This window comes from Haemorhous mexicanus, chromosome 17, assembly GCF_027477595.1.
Source record: "Haemorhous mexicanus isolate bHaeMex1 chromosome 17, bHaeMex1.pri, whole genome shotgun sequence".
NCBI lineage: Eukaryota > Metazoa > Chordata > Aves > Passeriformes > Fringillidae > Haemorhous > Haemorhous mexicanus.
In genome coordinates this window covers 15282806-15300590 of record NC_082357.1, presented here as the reverse complement: position 1 = coordinate 15300590, position 17785 = coordinate 15282806, and the positions used below count along the sequence as shown (strand labels likewise).

Genomic DNA, 17785 nt, shown 5'->3' with positions numbered 1-17785 from the left:
AGCAGGTGCTCGTGTGCCACCAAAACCTTGCTGAGATACTGGAGCAGCTCAGCTCCTGCAAGCCCCTGGGCTGTGGTGCTGGTGTGTCACCTTCTGCAGCAGTGGGCACCCCACAAGTCTCATTTCAGGGATTCTTTTTTCCTGTTTTGGGTTGCAGTTGTGGCTGTAAGAATGAGACTTGTGCCTTTGCCAGCATTTCCCAGCCAGTGTCCAGGTTCTTGTTCCCATTCCATTAGGGTCCTGTCACCAGGCTCGTTACCTTCTGCTTGTTCATTAGCTTGAGATAATGAGAACAACAGAACAACAGAAAAAGTGCCACATTCCGTTTAGCGGAGACATCAAACCTACAAAACAAATTTAGATCTGTGGATTGTACTGTATAAAAGGTATCTGAAAAGGAAAAAAATCCACACCCAGGCTGTCAGTTCCCTGGCATCCTGTTTGTCATCAGCACGGGATAATTATTGTGGATTTTTGTGATGCAATAAATACGAGAGCACAGGTGGGATCCATTTTCATCTGTTTAACTGAAGAAGTGAAAGATCCTGTAAGACAGAGTCAACACAGAGAATTTGTCAGGCTATGCTGGAAACTTCCAATAGCTGAGACCTTGGGGTTATAAAATTACTCATCAGGAGTAAAGTTTTTTTATGACGCCGAAGTGAAGGGTATTGATTTTATAAAATATAATTTTATATTCAACATAAATGGAGAAAACGGCTCAAGCCAGCCTTCTGCAGAGCCTGAAAATAAAGGACTGTTGGGTGTGAATCAATACAAATAATATCCTTAAACCAGAAATTTTGATTAATTTATAAAATACAGGCTGCAACTTTTTTTCCCTAACAGCCAACATTAAAAAAAAAAAAAGAAGTAGGGAACGGTTTCTCCAGAGATTTCTGCGACTTGCTTTGTCTTGCTGGTGCGTTTATATTTGTAGAATGATCCTGACTTTAAATTCCTGATCTGGTAAGTCACGGAATCATGGGATTGTTTGGGTTGGGAGGGATCTTAAAAGCCCTTCCATTACCCCAGGGTGCTCCAGCCTGGCCTTGGGCACTGCCAGGGACCCAGGGGCAGCCACAGCTTCCCTGTGCCAGGGCCTGCCCACCCTCACGGGGTACAATTCCAGCCCAAAATCCATCTAACCCTGTTGTTACCTCCTGAAACAGCGACTTCAGGTCTGCTGGAGCTCCCACTGAACGTGCCGGGGTGGGAGAGCGTCTGCCCTCAGCCCTGAGGGCCGAGGGGGCGCGGAGCCCTTTTCCCGCCACTGCGCCGGCGCCATCTTGTCTCCTTCAGGACCTGAGGGGCACCTGAGGGGCTGAAGAGCCAGGAGGAGGCTGAAGGGTCAGTGAGAGGAACCTGAGGGGCTGAAGAGTCCAGGAGGAGGTTGGAGGGTCAGTGAGAGGAACCTGAGGGGCTGAAGAGTCCAGGAGGAGGTTGAAGGGTCCAGGAAGAGGCTGAAGGGTCATTGAGGGGAACCTGAGGGGCTGAAGAGCCAGGAGGAGGCTGAAGGGTCAGTGAGGGGAACCTGAGGGGCTGAAGAGCCAGGAGGAGGCTGAAGGGTCAGTGAGGGGAACCTGAGGGACTGAAGAGTCAGTGAGGGGAACCTGAGGGACTGAAGAATCCAGGAAGAGGTTGAAGGGTCAGTGAGGGGAACCTGAGGGGAATGGCGGGTGTGTGAGCAGGTCCATGATGGGTTGAGGGGTCCCTGAGTGGGGCACCTCTGCTCCAGCTCTCAGAACCCAGAGCATTTAAAATCCTAAATGACCATTTTAATCTTCCTCTGATACAGGTGTTCCGGTGCTGGTTCCTTTGACAGGACCCAGCTGGTGTGGGGTACAGCAGGTAACAATATTTAACTTCTGAGGTGAGAATATTACCCTGCCTTGGAGGGATGCTGAGGTCATTTTCCTACAGAAGGAAACATAAATTCTTCCATCTAATGGGATGGGAACAGGTTTGAGGGCCCCATTGTTCAGTGGTTTCTGTAAGGCAAATTTGGGCTGTCTCTCTGTGAGAGTGTAGTTTGGAATGCTCTTTTAGAAAAATCACTTGGTTCTCAGTTAACTGCTTATTTTTCTTTAAAATGTAGGCTTATTTGTTCTCTAGTTCAACAGACTTTTATCCTAATGCCTGATGAAATGGTTAACAATTCTCACACGAGGTTCCAGGTATAAAGGCTGTGAAAGCCATTCAGGATTTTGTTCTAAAGATTGAACAGGCATCCTCTGAAAAATGTCAGCAGTTCTCTCCTATTAAAGGTTATTAAGATTTGGACAATGCCATGGTTCCTTTTACAAGAAAAACCAGAATCTGACAACCATTTGTTACGTATCTAAATGTCTCTGAGGAACCCCTGAAATAATAAGAGGCATTCAGAGGATCTAAAAAAGCACCCATGGCCCCACTTAGGCATCTCTCTCGAGAACCTGGGTGCTCTCAGGGCTGGGCAGTAAATGCCACGTTGGCAGCCTGAAAAGAACTGGTTTTCACAAATTTCATTTTAATAAATTCACAACTTTTCTGTTTTGAGGAAGGAATAAACTCACATTTTAAAGTAGTTTAATATTTAGTCCAAAACCTCAATTAAAGGTGCTTTGCAACCCAACACTTCTCTTTCCTCACATATAAATTGCCTGTTAAATATGAGCTGCCTCATTAAATTCAGTTGGGCTTCCCAGAGAGAAGGAGGGTAAATATTTTTCAGAGCCTGGTGCTAATGGAGTCATTTAATGATGAATAATAAATAAAAATTACAGGCCTTTATTTGAGAAGCTTAGGTAGAGCTGTCACAGTAAAGTTCATAACTTCCATCGCCAAATCCAAACAATAAAGAATTGTCTCCTTCAGATGGCTTGAAATGCCTCTTATTGAAAACAGATGATATTAGGTCAAAACATTTATGTTAAAAAATAACTTGTTATTCTCACTGTGAATGGTCTTAAATGATTTGTTTGGATTTTTACAAAATCCAAGTCAGTTTCCTCCAGTTTCAGATAAAGAATGGCTCATTCTCGTTCAGCACGGGACTTTGTTGCACTTTCAGATCTGCATCCAAACCTTGCTCGTCCTGTAAGTCTCACAGCCTTTTGTTCCCAGATGAAATTCTATCTGACTGTCTTATATTACTGCAAAATTATGTAATTGGTGTGTATTTAGGTACTGATAGCATTAGTGCAATTGTTGGGTAGAAAGGACCTTCCCTTCTTTGTGTGCAAAGCAGCAAAATGAAAATCGATGCTGTTGTTGTCCACAGCCCGTGGGTACCACAGGCACAGATAGTGACTGGACAATCCCATGTATCAGAGGCTCCTTTGTGGCACTTGAAATGGATGCTGAATTAGTGAAGACATTATTAAGGACATGACAGAGTCAGCATTATGCAGCCACAATCATCTGGGACCTCAGCAGACTCTCAGGCACGCTGGGAAGGCAGGGTAAAAATCTCACAGTTCCATGGCAGGGCTGGTTCTGTTTCTTTAGGATGAAAAATGGGTTTGCATAGGATCACAGATTGGTTTGGGTTGGAAGGGAGCCTAAAGCCCATCCAGTGCCACCCCTGCCATGGCAGGGACACCTTCCACTGTCCCAGGCTGCTCCAAGCCCAGTCTGGCTTTGGACACTGCCAGGGATCCAGGGACAGCCACAGCTTCTCTGGGCACCCGTGCCAGGGCCTGCCCACCCTGCCAGGGAAGGATTTCTCCCGAAATCCTAAGCCCAATCTCAGTTTGAAGCCATTGTCCCTTGTCCTGTCACTCCATCCCTTGTAAAGATTTTCTCTCCATGTTTCTCGTCAGCTCCTTCAGTCCCTGGAAGGCCACAATTAGGTGACCCCAAAGCTTCTCTTTTCCAGGATGAGCAATCCCAGTTCTTTCAGCCTTTCCAATCATCCTGGAGCCTCTTCTGGGCTCACCCCAACAGCTCCACGTCCTCCCTGTGCTGGGACCCCAGGGCTGGAGGCAGCTCTGCAGGTGGGGTCTCACCTGAGCAGAGGCAGAACCCCCCTTCCCCTGCCCCAGGGAAGCTCTGACATTCCTGAAAAGAGTGAAAATACGGAGTTTTCCTATTCCCACCACTTTTTATTTGGGATGGCACAATTTATTTTCTCATTTACTTGAAACAAATGAAAGAAGAATCACAGAAAAGGGATGATCTAGGAGAAGTTTTCTATCTCCTTAGAGCCATATTGATCCAAACTGATCTTCAGCAGTGCTAATCTAACCTGTCTTTCACAGTTCCTCCCAAATAATGATCCACTAAACCAGTTAAAAGCTTTTATTTTACAAGTAAAACTTACCTTGAGTATTGCAGTTAGCAACACATGGCAACAAAAGTATTTTTATAAAATAAAATTTATGATAGAATGATCAGTGTGTGTTGTGTTAGGCTGTTAAAACAGCTGAACACAGTCTGAAGTATCAAAATGGCACGGGTTATGAGTTTGCTGTTTATTTTAAAAAGTGAAAGAGATTCAAGTGTAAACACTGCAGTGTGTTCAGGAGTTGGTTGAGCAGCCCCAAGCAGTGCTCTGCCAAAGCAGGCACCATGGGGGTGCTCCCCTCCTCTTTTGGGGAAACGACTGCTTGGGCAGTTGCACAATGAGCTGATCAAGGAAATGATCTCTGGAAGTTTTTCTGCCTTTCTCAGTCCAAAATAGTTTCCAGCCAGATCAATTCCTTCTGCCAGCTCTCTGTGCAAGCTCAGGGCTGGAGACATAGAGGTGAACACATTTACAGCAGGGCCAGGGCACATTTCTTTGGGAAACTGGATATTTACACCAGAAATTAGGCACAAAATCAGCCTAATTTCTGCAGGCACTCATCCTAAAAGTCAGTTCTTTTGACATTGGTGGTGAGATACAGGGAATGTTCCTGTATTTGGGTATTTGTATTTGTGTCCTATCAGATAACTCTGATTTAATAGATTTTTTTTTAATTAAGAAACAAAACCCATAATAGAAAAACAAAATCCTAATCAGACTCACTGCATGCAGTGGATATAAAGATATAAAGCATTCAGTAAAGGGGATATTACAGCGCTGCCTGAGCGTTTCCAGCCCTGCAGGATAAGGCAGTTCCCGTGCTCCCTCTAGCGATCCCAGGGAAATCGCAGAGCTGATTTTGAGTACGTGTCGAGATCGTTGCAGTGAAGTCAGGCAGGTCACGCTGCTTTGGGAATATGAACAAAATGAGTCCTGGCTGGGTTATTGAACTGCCGTCCTGCCCTTCCCAACTGGCTCTGGAATTTTGCTGGAATGGGACAATCAGGACTGCCAGGCTGCCCCATCCCTGGCAGTGCCCAAGGCCAGGCTGGACAGGGCTTGGAGCTCCCTGGGACAGTGGAAGATGTCCCTGCCATGGCAGGGGTGGCACTGGATGGGCTTTAAGGTCCCTCCAAGCCCAAACCATTCCAGGATTCTGTGACGTGGAACTGATGCAGGATTCTTCGTGTTTGGAAGGGTCCTGGCAGTATTGCACTTCCAGCCCTTGTCCCACCCTGACTTTCCTTGCTGACCTCCTAAATCCCAAACAAGCACTGCAACACTTTTCTCTGACACCAAGGACCACTTAAAAAACAACAACAACCCACCACACAGCTGTTATGTTACATTATATTATAGATAGACAGATAGATAATATATCTGTATCTACATGTGTGTGTTTGCTCCCAGTGGTTGTGTTTGACAATTGAGAACAGGATGTTTTTACATAACAGACACAGGTTTAGCAAAGCAGAATTAGATTGATTTTGGTCTGAATCAACAGAAAAGTTCCTTGCCTCAGCTCCCTTGGAGTCAGTTGAAAGATAGCAAGAGAGAGGCACCTGTAGAAATTCAGGCTGCTTGCCTGAGGCCAGGACAAGCTCCTGTAGGTGCACACATGTGGCTCGTGGTGCTGAGAGCCGGGAAAACCTTGGACACTTCACTGCAACATAAATCCTGTCCAGACTTTCCATGGAGCATTTGAGGAGATCTGAGACCTGTGCAGAGAGCATGAAACAACAACATTGCTGCCTACCTGAGGAGTGATTGCTGTAGAACAGCCAAAATTGTGAAGGGTTGGGGTGAACTTTTGTCCTCCCATTTTCTTCACAAACAGAAACAGATGCATTTATTTTAATATTTTTATTAGTGACAATTTTTTCCTAAAGTAAACTTGTGTGTTTATGTTTTACTCTTTAGCTCATACGGTACTGTGGGATAAATAGATTAAAATGATTACCAGCCAGAAATATGTTTATTATCATCAGCAGAGTATAATTCCATGAAATCTAATTCATCATCTACATCTGGGTTTAATACTTGTACTCTATAATCTTTTTATTTTTCAGAATGTAATCGGGGTGGTTATTGGGAAAACAGATGTCAGAAGCTTTCCAGACCGAAAAAGTACAGTCCCTTTAAACTCTTTTTACTTCATTTTCTTCAATGGTGTAATTTGGCAGGGATGACTGAAATCGAGATTTAAATGATAAACAGATCTCTCAGTGTAAAATGGATAGAATAAAAATGCACCCAAAAAAAAATCTGTCTGTTTGAGAACCAAGATGAAAGAGCAGCATTGGTTTGGCTAAGCCATATCAATTAGAAATTGGAAAAACTCTGTCATGGAAGCGTTTCATGCTCTGAAGATGGAACCAATATGAACCCACTCTTCCACAAATACTGCTGGAATGGGGCTGGTGCCTTCATATTTGTTCTCTCTTAAAACAGAATGTTGAGGACATGTCTTGTGGAATGACACAAGTAATTTCTGGCCTGACTAGCAACAGCTTCATCTGGGACAAAATGGGAATTGTATGTTGTTAATAATGTTAATTGGAAATTGAAATAACAAATTTACAGTCAGGGTTGGTGCAGACACTGTCAGGAAGCACCTCCAGCCCTGAGAGCCTTTCCAGCTCCAGGAGAAGGGCTCAGTTATTCTGCTGCCACTGGCTCCTGCTGAGGTTTTAGGGGAAAGGCATTGTTGTCACCTGGCACTGGGGCCAGCCTAGTGCAGAGTGCACAGACAGGGTGTTGGTGTGTGTGCTCCATGGGCCTGCACTCAGGGGGCTCTGGGGGATCACTCCAGTTTTCCTGGATAATTTAGCAATCTATGCATCATGCTGTGATCCCTGGAAAGCTTTGTTAGTTATCTGGATGAGACAGGGAGGGCTGCAGACACCAATATCCTGGATTTTCCACAGCACTGGAACACTTTGCTTTATTCAGTTGGACCCCCTGGCAGTGTCCCATCAGCCAGCCCAGCTCCTACAGGACTGGGGCTGTGTGTTCGAAAGAGCTCTGCCTGTGTGACAGCCCCGGCTGTCACCTCCCACAGCTCCTGCACCTCTCCCTGTTTGAGCTGAAGTTCCCACGTGCGGGGTGCACAGGTATAACCACAGCAGGAATTGCAGCCCGTTCCCAAACACCACCGTGCTCCTGCACCACCTGCTGGCCCCTAGTGGGAGAAAATTCCCACCAAAATCCAGGAAAAAACTGAAAATAGTGATTTTTATACACATATTCTGGTTAGAAATCAAGCTGTGCTGAGGAATTGCTGCAGCCCTGTTTATTTTTGCAGACATAGGCACTGAGAGATACACCTTCAATTTTACCATTCGTGATTCCCCAACTTATTTCATTAATGTCCAGTCCTGGGGCAGAGAAGAGTACATCAGATCCCTCTCAGAAAGCTTCAGGGTTGGTGACTGTGGTGAGTTTGTTTATTTTATTTTATTTATTCCCAGCACGTTTCTGTTTGCATGGCAGTCAGGGTTGTGGTGGTGGCTTTGCTGTGTTTTGCTCTGAGGACTCACAAACAGCCTAATTGGAAACAAATTATTCAGTTCTGTTCAATGGAAAGAGGAAAGGAACAAGATTCCAAGGATTTCTACTCAAGCCCAGTAAATATGTCAACAAAAGAAACCCACTGAGTGCAGCAGCTCTGAGCTGGCCTGCAGTTAATCAATGTCAAACCTCACATTATATTGAGGTCTTAAACATGATGAAAAATAAGCTGTAAAGCACTTTGCTGTTTGTCTTCCCTCAGTTATAGATATGACTATGATTGCTGATAAAACCACAACAAAAATCCTGTATTTACTTACAGGATGTACTTTTACCTTTTTAAGTTCACAGAAAGATTTTGCTGCCTGTGGTTGTTTGGGTAAAACTTGTGAGCTTACAGAGGGTACACACAGAAATATCTATAATGGTACCTATAATCAACTTCTAACATTACTTATCAATGCTTTATTTTAGTTACAATCGAAAATCCTTTAATTCAGTCAAAGGAAGCAGAAAGAGAAGAAAAATTCAACCCTGTAACTCCTAGGTAAATTTAAAGCATGGAGTGGTAGTTCTTTCTAGAAAGATCAAGGTTAAGACTTGCTATACTTTCCAGCCACATGAAATTGGTAGAAATTTTTGGTGTTTTCTTCTTGTGTAGCTGTACCTTCCTCCTGTGCTCAACAACGTCTGGTCAAATCTCAAAGGAGAATATATTTAATAAACAGAAGGTCATAAAGCAATAATGTTCTTTGTTACTAAACAGAGTAAATTTCATTCTTTGAGTAAAATCTACAAGAATTTTTTGTACCTTTAGGAAAAGCTATAATGGAATAAAGTTGCTTTTTCATATGAATGAACATTTTACACTGTTGATACCTCAGTGAGTGCAGTGCTGATCCATGGGATTTGTTTTGTTCTAGTGGCTACAAATTATTGCTCAGTGAAAATCACTCTGTGGTTAAAACCTCTTCCTGCTATGACACAGACACCAGGCTCCTGGCTCTGCTGCACCTGCCTGTCAAGGACCCTCAGGATTATTATTCCCTGGGGGACATCGTGGCAAATGGACAAAGCCTCCATGGGAGAGTCCTCAACGTGCTGGCAGCTGTGATGGCAGTGAGTGAGGAGCATTTCTGTGCTCTGCCACGAGTAACTTCATTGTCAATCTGTGTAAATGTGGGTTGGGGCTGTGATGGCAGTGAGTGAGGAGCATTTCTGTGCTCTGCCACGAGTAACTTCATTGTCAATCTGTGTAAATGTGGGGTTGGGGCTGTGATGGCAGTGAGTGAGGAGCATTTCTGTGCTCTGCCACGAGTAACTTCATTGTCAATCTGTGTAAATGTGGATTTGGAGCTGTGATGGCAGTGAGTGAGGAGCATTTCTGTGCTCTGCCACGAGTAACTTCATTGTCAATCTGTGTAAATGTGGGTTTGGAGCTGTGATGGCAGTGAGTGAGGAGCATTTCTGTGCTCTGCCACGAGTGACTTCATTGTAAATCTGAGTAAATGTGGGTTTGGGGCTGTGATGGCAGTGAGTGAGGAGCATTTCTGTGCTCTGCCACGAGCAACTTCATTGTAAATCCATGTAAATGTGGGTTTGGGGCTGTGATGGCAGTGAGTGAGGAGCATTTCTGTGCTCTGCCATGAGTAACTTCATTGTAAATCTGTGTAAATGTGGGGTTGGGGCTGTGATGGCAGTGAGTGAGGAGCATTTCTGTGCTCTGCCATGAGTAACTTCATTGTAAATCCGTGTAAATGTGGGTTGGGGCTGTGATGGCAGTGAGTGAGGAGCATTTCTGTGCTCTGCCACGAGTAACTTCATTGTCAATCTGTGTAAATGTGGGTTGGGGCTGTGATGGCAGTGAGTGAGGAGCATTTCTGTGCTCTGCCACGAGTAACTTCATTGTCAATCTGAGTAAATGTGGATTTGGAGCTGTGATGGCAGTGAGTGAGGAGCATTTCTGTGCTCTGCCACGAGTAACTTCATTGTAAATCCGTGTAAATGTGGATTTGGAGCTGTGATGGCAGTGAGTGAGGAGCATTTCTGTGCTCTGCCACGAGTAACTTCGTTGTAAATCTGTGTAAATGTGGGTTGGGGCTGTGATGGCAGTGAGTGAGGAGCATTTCTGTGCTCTGCCACGAGTAACTTCATTGTAAATCTGAGTAAATGTGGGTTGGGGCTGTGATGGCAGTGAGTGAGGAGCATTTCTGTGCTCTGCCACGAGTAACTTCATTGTAAATCTGTGTAAATGTGGATTTGGAGCTGTGATGGCAGTGAGTGAGGAGCATTTCTGTGCTCTGCCACGAGTAACTTCATTGTAAATCTGTGTAAATGTGGATTTGGGGCTGTGATGGCACTGAGTGAGGAGCATTTCTGTGCTCTGCCACGAGTAACTTCATTGTAAATCTGTGTAAATGTGGGTTGGAGCTGTGATGGCAGTGAGTGAGGAGCATTTCTGTGCTCTGCCACGAGTAACTTCATTGTCAATCTGTGTAAATGTGGGTTTGGGGCTGTGATGGCAGTGAGTGAGGAGCATTTCTGTGCTCTGCCACGAGTAACTTCATTGTCAATCTGTGTAAATGTGGGTTGGGGCTGTGATGGCAGTGAGTGAGGAGCATTTCTGTGCTCTGCCACGAGTAACTTCATTGTCAATCTGTGTAAATGTGGGTTTGGGGCTGTGATGGCAGTAAGTGAGGAGCATTTCTGTGCTCTTCCATGAGCAACTTCATTGTAAATCTGTGTAAATGTGGGTTTGGGGCTGTGATGGCAGTGAGTGAGGAGCATTTCTGTGCTCTGCCACGAGTAACTTCATTGTCAATCTGTGTAAATGTGGGTTTGGGGCTGTGATGGCAGTGAGTGAGGAGCATTTCTGTGCTCTGCCACGAGTAACTTCATTGTAAATCTGTGTAAATGTGGGGTTGGGGCTGTGATGGCAGTGAGTGAGGAGCATTTCTGTGCTCTGCCACGAGTAACTTCATTGTAAATCTGTGTAAATGTGGATTTGGGGCTGTGATGGCAGTGAGTGAGGAGCATTTCTGTGCTCTGCCACGAGTAACTTCATTGTAAATCCGTGTAAATGTGGGTTTGGGGCTGTGATGGCAGTGAGTGAGGAGCATTTCTGTGCTCTGCCACGAGTAACTTCATTGTCAATCTGTGTAAATGTGGGTTTGGGGCTGTGATGGCAGTGAGTGAGGAGCATTTCTGTGCTCTGCCACGAGTAACTTCATTGTAAATCTGTGTAAATGTGGGGTTGGGGCTGTGATGGCAGTGAGTGAGGAGCATTTCTGTGCTCTGCCACGAGTAACTTCATTGTAAATCTGTGTAAATGTGGATTTGGGGCTGTGATGGCAGTGAGTGAGGAGCATTTCTGTGCTCTGCCACGAGTAACTTCATTGTAAATCTGTGTAAATGTGGGGTTGGGGCTGTGATGGCAGTGAGTGAGGAGCATTTCTGTGCTCTGCCACGAGCAACTTCATTGTCAATCTGTGTAAATGTGGGTTTTGGGCCTCACAGTGGCCAGGAGTCCATTTGTTCAGCTTGGCAGCTGAGTGACAATAACCACACACACCCTTGGATGAGATTTTTATCAACAAAATGAAAGGAAAATGAGGTGATCTCATTTTTAGTAATCTACAGTCTTCCCTTTTCTAACCCTTTTATTTCTTAGGTTATGAGTTTTATTCTTCCAAACACTGAATAAAGGACAAGTGACTTCTTTTTCTTCTTCAAGGTTGGGGAGCCAAAGTATTTTATGACTTCAGACAAAAGGAAAGGCCAGAGGTGTGAAGTGAAGCTGTATGATGAAACAGAGAGGTCTTTCCCAATAGTATGGTAAGATGTTCTTTAATTCACTAGAAAAACAATGCAAACATGGGTAAAGAAATTAGCTATAACACACACTAATTAACTATAAACCCGTCTCTTAATTTAAATATATTGTTATTTAGGAACCAACTGGGATGAGGCAACAATGTACACTGAAAAGAGACTTAAAGAAGAGATTCATTAGAGTGGCCTTATATATCTTGTGTAGTTTTATGGCTTGCTGACAGCCTGCTGGCTCATGAATGGCAAAATGAAGCTCAGTTCCAAATAATTCCTTTTTTTTAATGTGGACATTTGAGCTAATTCAGGAAATGACTTTTAAAACCAGCTGCAAAGGCTGTTGTGTCTCTTCCACAAGCAGGAGGGCAGGAAAATGAAGAGCATGATCCATTTTTAAAGCCAAGCAGAATTGCAAGTGGAGTGGAAATAGGTTGAAAGAGTTTTTAAATATTTAAAATAATGCAGAAACATTTTGATATGACTTTGGCTGTATTTTCAAACTTTGTCCTATTTACAAACACAACTGCACCCAGCCCATCCCTGCTGTGAACAGTGCCTTGTTCACAGAGGAACCTTTGCATTTTGCCCAGAGTTTGTTCAATAAACTCGTGGCTTTTCCAAGTGCAGGGACATGTGGGGGTGTGGGTGTTCCCTTGGCCTGGGATTGCTGTTTGGTGGTTAAAAAGTGACTTCAGTGACCTTTGCTCCCTCAGGGGAAGCAGGCAGCCCGCCCTGCACTGTGGGCTGGGAACAGTGTTACCAGCAGGGATGTTTAACCCAAAGCCAAGAGCAGCAGCTCTGGGCTGAGCCCTTCCAGCCCAGGGATCATTTGGAAATGAATTCCTCCAGCAGCTCTCTCAGTGCTGGCACCTGGGCACTGCCAGGGGATTCCAGAGCCCAGCAGTGAAGAGGTGCCCAGGCAATAGCAGATGAAATGGAAATATCTTAAATCTTTTTGCAAGGATTAAGGAGAAAACCCACCAGAACAAATCTGTGCTTTGGCTGTGCTCTTGCCAGCCAAGTTTAGGAGGAGCTGAATGAGATTTTATTGAGAGACCATGAAATTACCATTTTTGAGGGATGTTTCTGACCTCACTCCAGTCTCATCATCCCCAGCCACAAAGATCCCAGTGTTGGAAGTGCTGAACATCTGGCCTGGGGATCTGAGCAATCAGCCTGGCCCTGCACACACAGCTCCTTTAACTGGGATTTGTTTTAGCTAGAAATGACTTGGATAAAAGCTGAAACACAGCATTTTCCCAGGCATATTCTGCATTTAGACCCATCTTTATTTTATCCTGTTTGGGATAAAGCAGGCACGTGGAATTTCAGTGCCAAGTGTGTCACAAAGGAGTTGTGTCCCCTCTGGCCAATTTTATTACAACTACATTATTTAGTAGTTTAGTACTAAAAACTTTAAGTGCTGTTTCAAAAATGTTTTGATACATCCACTTTTGTTTAATTTAGCTGGGATAATGAATCCATCCAGCTGGCACAAAGTTGGATCCCCCAAGAAACAGGTAAACCAGTCTGGTTTATGGTTTTACTGTAGTTCTCCATGTGACATTTATTCTCATGGGGGTGTTTTTCTGCACAGTTATATTTGCATCAGATGTGAGAATCAATTTTGACAAATTTAGGAACTGCATGACTGCAACTGTGATATCCAAAACCATCATTACAACTAACCCAGGTAAGAGCTGCTCAAGTATTTCTTTGCTTTTAGTAATTATTCTAGGCTAGAATGCACTAATTAATCTATTGGAACTGTCATTTCCTCTGCCTGCTTCTCACAAAGCTCCCTGCTTTTTGTCTGTTATGTGATGACAAGCTCCTTTGGCTATTTTTTTTTTTAATTTACTGTTAGCAATCTTCATTTGTTTACTCCATGAGGGATTAACAGTTAAAATAAAAAAGAGAAAAGCAAATCTTGGCTAATTCAAACATGTTTGTGCTGCTAGAATAAAAATGTGTAAAATATAAAAATGCTGTGACTTTTACATGCAACACATACTGATAACTTTTAAAAATGCATCTTCAGAAACAGCAGAAGCAAATGTTCTCTTCAGCTTCATCAAAGAGAGTGCCCAGGCAGGAGCTCTGCCCAGCCCCATGAAGGAGCTGCCAAATGAAACCATTAACTGTAAGCATTTGATTTTATTTACCTGCACAGTGTCATTTCACAGTGCAGCTGAAAGAATTCCTGCTCTGTGTGTTCCCAGAAACAAAGCTCAGCTCCAGCTGAGTTAGGCTGAGTAGGTAAAGTCTGGATGGTTTCTTGGGGCTGTCCCTTATTTTATCTTTATGTATCTTCAGCTGACTGTGCCAGCTGCAGCCTGTCTGCTGTGTTCTTCCTGTCTGCAACCAGTTTGGAGAAGTGAGGGGGAAAGCTTTTGTCAAAAACTCCTTTGGAGGATAAAAAGATTAAATAATAGATATATTCCTGATCTGACTCCCTTTTGTTTTACTTTTTTTTGGTTTTTTTTTTTGTTTGTTTGTTTTTTGGGATTTTTTTGGTTTTTTTTTTTGAGGGGGGCTTTACTGCTGCTTTAAATCTCCTTTTTATTGCCTTAAGATCCACTTCTGCCATTGCTCTTTGAATAATTTCTGGCTCAGACACACTTAACTTGTCTTTTAAACTTGTAGTGGAGGCTGTAGTGGATGTCTACACAGTGGAACAGCTGAAAGAAAAAGCTCTCCAGAGTGATGGGAAGCTGGAGCCTCTCCATGGAATTATTTATGGCTACATTTCCACCCTGGACATCGACGAGAGCGTGTCCAGAGTCCTGCGCAACAGATGGTGAGCGACTGCCTGCTTGGAGTGTGTGCTGAAACTGCCTGTCCCTCTTCCCCAGAGCCAAATGACATGGAGCAATGTTTTAGTCCCGTCCCAGAGAAGAAATAAAACTTCTCTGGAGGATGCCATGCGGGTTTCTGGTGTGGGGTTTTGTTGTGGGGTTTTGCTGAGGGCTCTTTGTGGTCCTAGAGTGAAAAAGAAAGAGGTCACTTTGTCTCAGACAGAGTTTAGGAGAGGAGCAATTTTTTTAAAGACAAAGTCTCTTGGGAAATCTCAGTCTAGAAAAATGTTTCAGGAAGAACAAATTGCAAATCTGCATGAATTCTCTCCTTGTGTCCCAGCTCAGTCTGCCGGTTCATCGTGAATGAGGTGTCAAACACCTGCACCTTCTGCACTGACATCTCTCCAAAGGCCAGGTCCACCTTTGCCAGCTTTGACATCCTGGTGGATGTGACAGACCACACAGGCACCCTGCGCTCCTGCTACCTGGCTGACTGTGTGGCTGAGGACACCCTGGGCTGCACAGTAAGGGGCCCTTGAGCTGCTCCTGCTGAGCTCAGCTGGGGAGCCTGAGGAGAATCACAGATATCTGAAAATGTTCTCTGTGTGTGTGTGCAAGAGTGACAAAAATGGGAGGGATGGATGGACACACAGAGCTTGGCAGAAGCTGGAAGCCAGCAGATGCCAACAGGAACTGTGCTCAGTGTAAGACTGAACCCAATTCAGAACACTGCTTTTCTGAGAACGTGGCTGGAAATTCCTGCCTCTGATTTTCAAACCCCCTGCAGGTTATCTGGTTAACGTGACTGTTTTGGTACACATCTCATACCAACCACTACATTAAAATAGAAAAATACAGCTTAGAAATGTATAAAAATATGTAAGATGTTCTTTTCATCATCATTCTGTTGTGGAGATGTTTTAACCACCTGCTGAAGTGCTCTGTGGTGTCCTGTTAACAGGTCCCTGAATTCCTCATGCTGGAAGAAAACCAGAAGACTGCACTGAAATGGCAACTCCTCTTGGAACGAAGCAAGATTTACTTCAAAGTTAGTATTTAATGCTTAATTCAAAACAGTAGCTGGTTTTCACTTTTAAACTTGTCCTTTTGGGCAAAACTCCTCTTACTCTCCCATCTCCCCTTTCTCTGTCCCTATTTCCAGGACAAAATGAAAGTGTTTGACTTCAGCAGTGACAGGCAGATGGCATAACTGTGTACTCACACGGGAAATAATGTAAATAAATCTGTCAAACATCTGAAAATAATCTCTGTCAAGGTGCTGTGATAACAAAGATCCTTAATTATATTTCCAGGTTACTTCATCACCCAATTGGAGAACTGGATTAAAGGTGAATCTTCTTTCCTGCAAACTGGCAGATCCCATAGAGGCCAGTCAGAGCTTGTTGGGAAGAGACTGGAATAATTTATAAATGCTAGAAAAGGCTTCCTTCACTCTGTTGGTAGAGATGGAATTCTGCTGTTGTTGGGTTTTGCCAAGTCTGTTCTGATGGTAAAGGAGAAGTGCACATTACAGTATCTCTAAGTGGGCTTCTGAGTTCTTATTTTTGGGTGATTGTACTTTAAAAAGTGTACTTGGGCCTCAGCTTAAATGTTAATTCTACCAAATTCAACCCCTTTCAAGGGGGCTGGAAACTTCCTCACTCAGCTGAGATCTTTGAAAAAATCAGAAATAACAAATAGGTTAAAAGAGATCTGTTGAACCTCTGTGGTTTTAACTTTGCTGCTTTTGTGTTAAAGAAATAAAGACTCCCCCTTGAAACACTGCCTGGGTTTGTGCTGCACCTTGTTGAGGCCAAACATGGAGCTGTGGGCAAGAGCAGGGCTGATCCTCTTTAGGCAGACTAAGTCTAATTAGAGCAGAGTAATCAATTAGCAGTGACCTCTGACAATCAAAAATCAAGCTGAGGCTGGAAGCAGGACTCTGCTCTCCAAAGCTGGAATTAAAGAACCCAGGTATGTATATTGTGCCTTTCTCCATGTATTTTTTCCCTTATTTTTAATACATTCCTGTCCATAGCTTCCCTTCCTGCTGGTGTATTTCTCACATCCTCACCTCCTGAGCACGCTGGGACTCAGCCTGTTTCACACAGAGGGAGATTCCCCAGCCCTGCTCTGCCAAAGGGTTTTAGGCCAGGATACCCTGAGGAACTCTGATCCCCCTGGTGCCCTCCCTGCCCTTAAAGCAACGTGGCACAGAGAAAACCCCCACAGAAACAGGAAATCCTGACAAGCAATCCCAGATTGCACCCCTGACTCATGGGTGGCAATAAAGAGCCCAAAAATGCTGCCAGTGTTGGGTCACAGCAATAAAGGATTCAACGTTTCCCAGCCATAACAATTCCCATTCTGAAGGGAATGTTTCCAATGACTTAATCCCAACTCTGTCAATACCCAGGGCTGGAGACCAAACTGCAAATGATTCCCTGCTGCTCTTGCCAGAGATGGGAAAGGCAAACAGTACAGACACTTTCATTTCATCCTTCCTCTTCCAGAACTGTTCACCCTAATGGCTATTTTAATTCTGAAGGAATTAGAAAGGAATTCTTCAATTTCTTCTGCCAGTGTGGTGTGCAGCACCCTGGACTGTGCTGCTCTCACAGAGCTGCTTCTCTTTGGGAGATGGGATTTTTCTCTGTAGAACTCCCCCCTTTCAAAACCAACCTTTTCCTTGAAGTTACTAAGATCTGCCTCTGATCAATGGAAGTGTTTAGCTTTGCTGCTTTGCATTTATGTAAAAACAGAAACAAAAAAATCCATCTGTTTTTATTAGAAATGAGCCAGTTCTGTGCAACCTTTGAAAATCTAGGTTTTGATGTTTGCATGGGGAGGATTTTTTAAATTATATTTTACAACTTGCTGTTGAATTGAAAGATAACTTGCTGTCATGCAAACCGGTGGGGAGTGCTGGAACAGCTGGAGTTGGGAACTGAGGAAAGTTACCCAGCGTGGCTTTTAGCAGCTGGAAACACTTAAAACTCCAACTGCTGCACTGCACTGGGTAACAGCAATTGCTGCAGTTACAGTTTTACTAAAAATACCTTCAAATCAGTCAAAAGAAAAGTTTGGTGGTGATCTTTACTCATATGCTTCTTTATTCCTGATCTTTTTACATTATTTCACTTTTAGAATGTATTTAAAGCTCAGTTTAGCAAAAAAACAATCTGCCAAACATCTGGCACACTTCCTGCTGCCTTCGCCCCCTGGAGCGGGAGGAAAAGCCATCCTTCTTTAATTTGTATGTTTGAAAAAAGCAGGGAGGAATCACAAAACTAATCCAAAAAATCAAACATCTTTCTCTTGTAGAGGAAACTCTTTGCAAAGCTGCAACTCTTGATTTAGGGCTGCTCATCTACACATAAAC

At 43.9% G+C, this 17785-nt stretch overlaps 1 protein-coding gene across 1 annotated transcript; it reads left to right on the top strand.

The window, feature by feature from the left end:
* The first annotated feature begins 2991 nt into the window (after positions 1-2991).
* Positions 2992-16135, top strand: MEIOB (meiosis specific with OB-fold). Its single transcript, XM_059861793.1, has 13 exons — positions 2992-3078; positions 6337-6394; positions 7572-7703; positions 8252-8324; positions 8701-8896; positions 11511-11611; positions 13073-13125; positions 13203-13298; positions 13647-13748; positions 14252-14405; positions 14744-14927; positions 15365-15451; positions 15717-16135. Exons 1-13 carry the CDS (start codon positions 3010-3012, stop codon positions 15831-15833), a joined length of 1422 nt encoding a protein of 473 aa, XP_059717776.1. The 5' UTR covers positions 2992-3009; the 3' UTR covers positions 15834-16135.
* The last annotated feature ends 1650 nt before the right edge of the window (positions 16136-17785 follow it).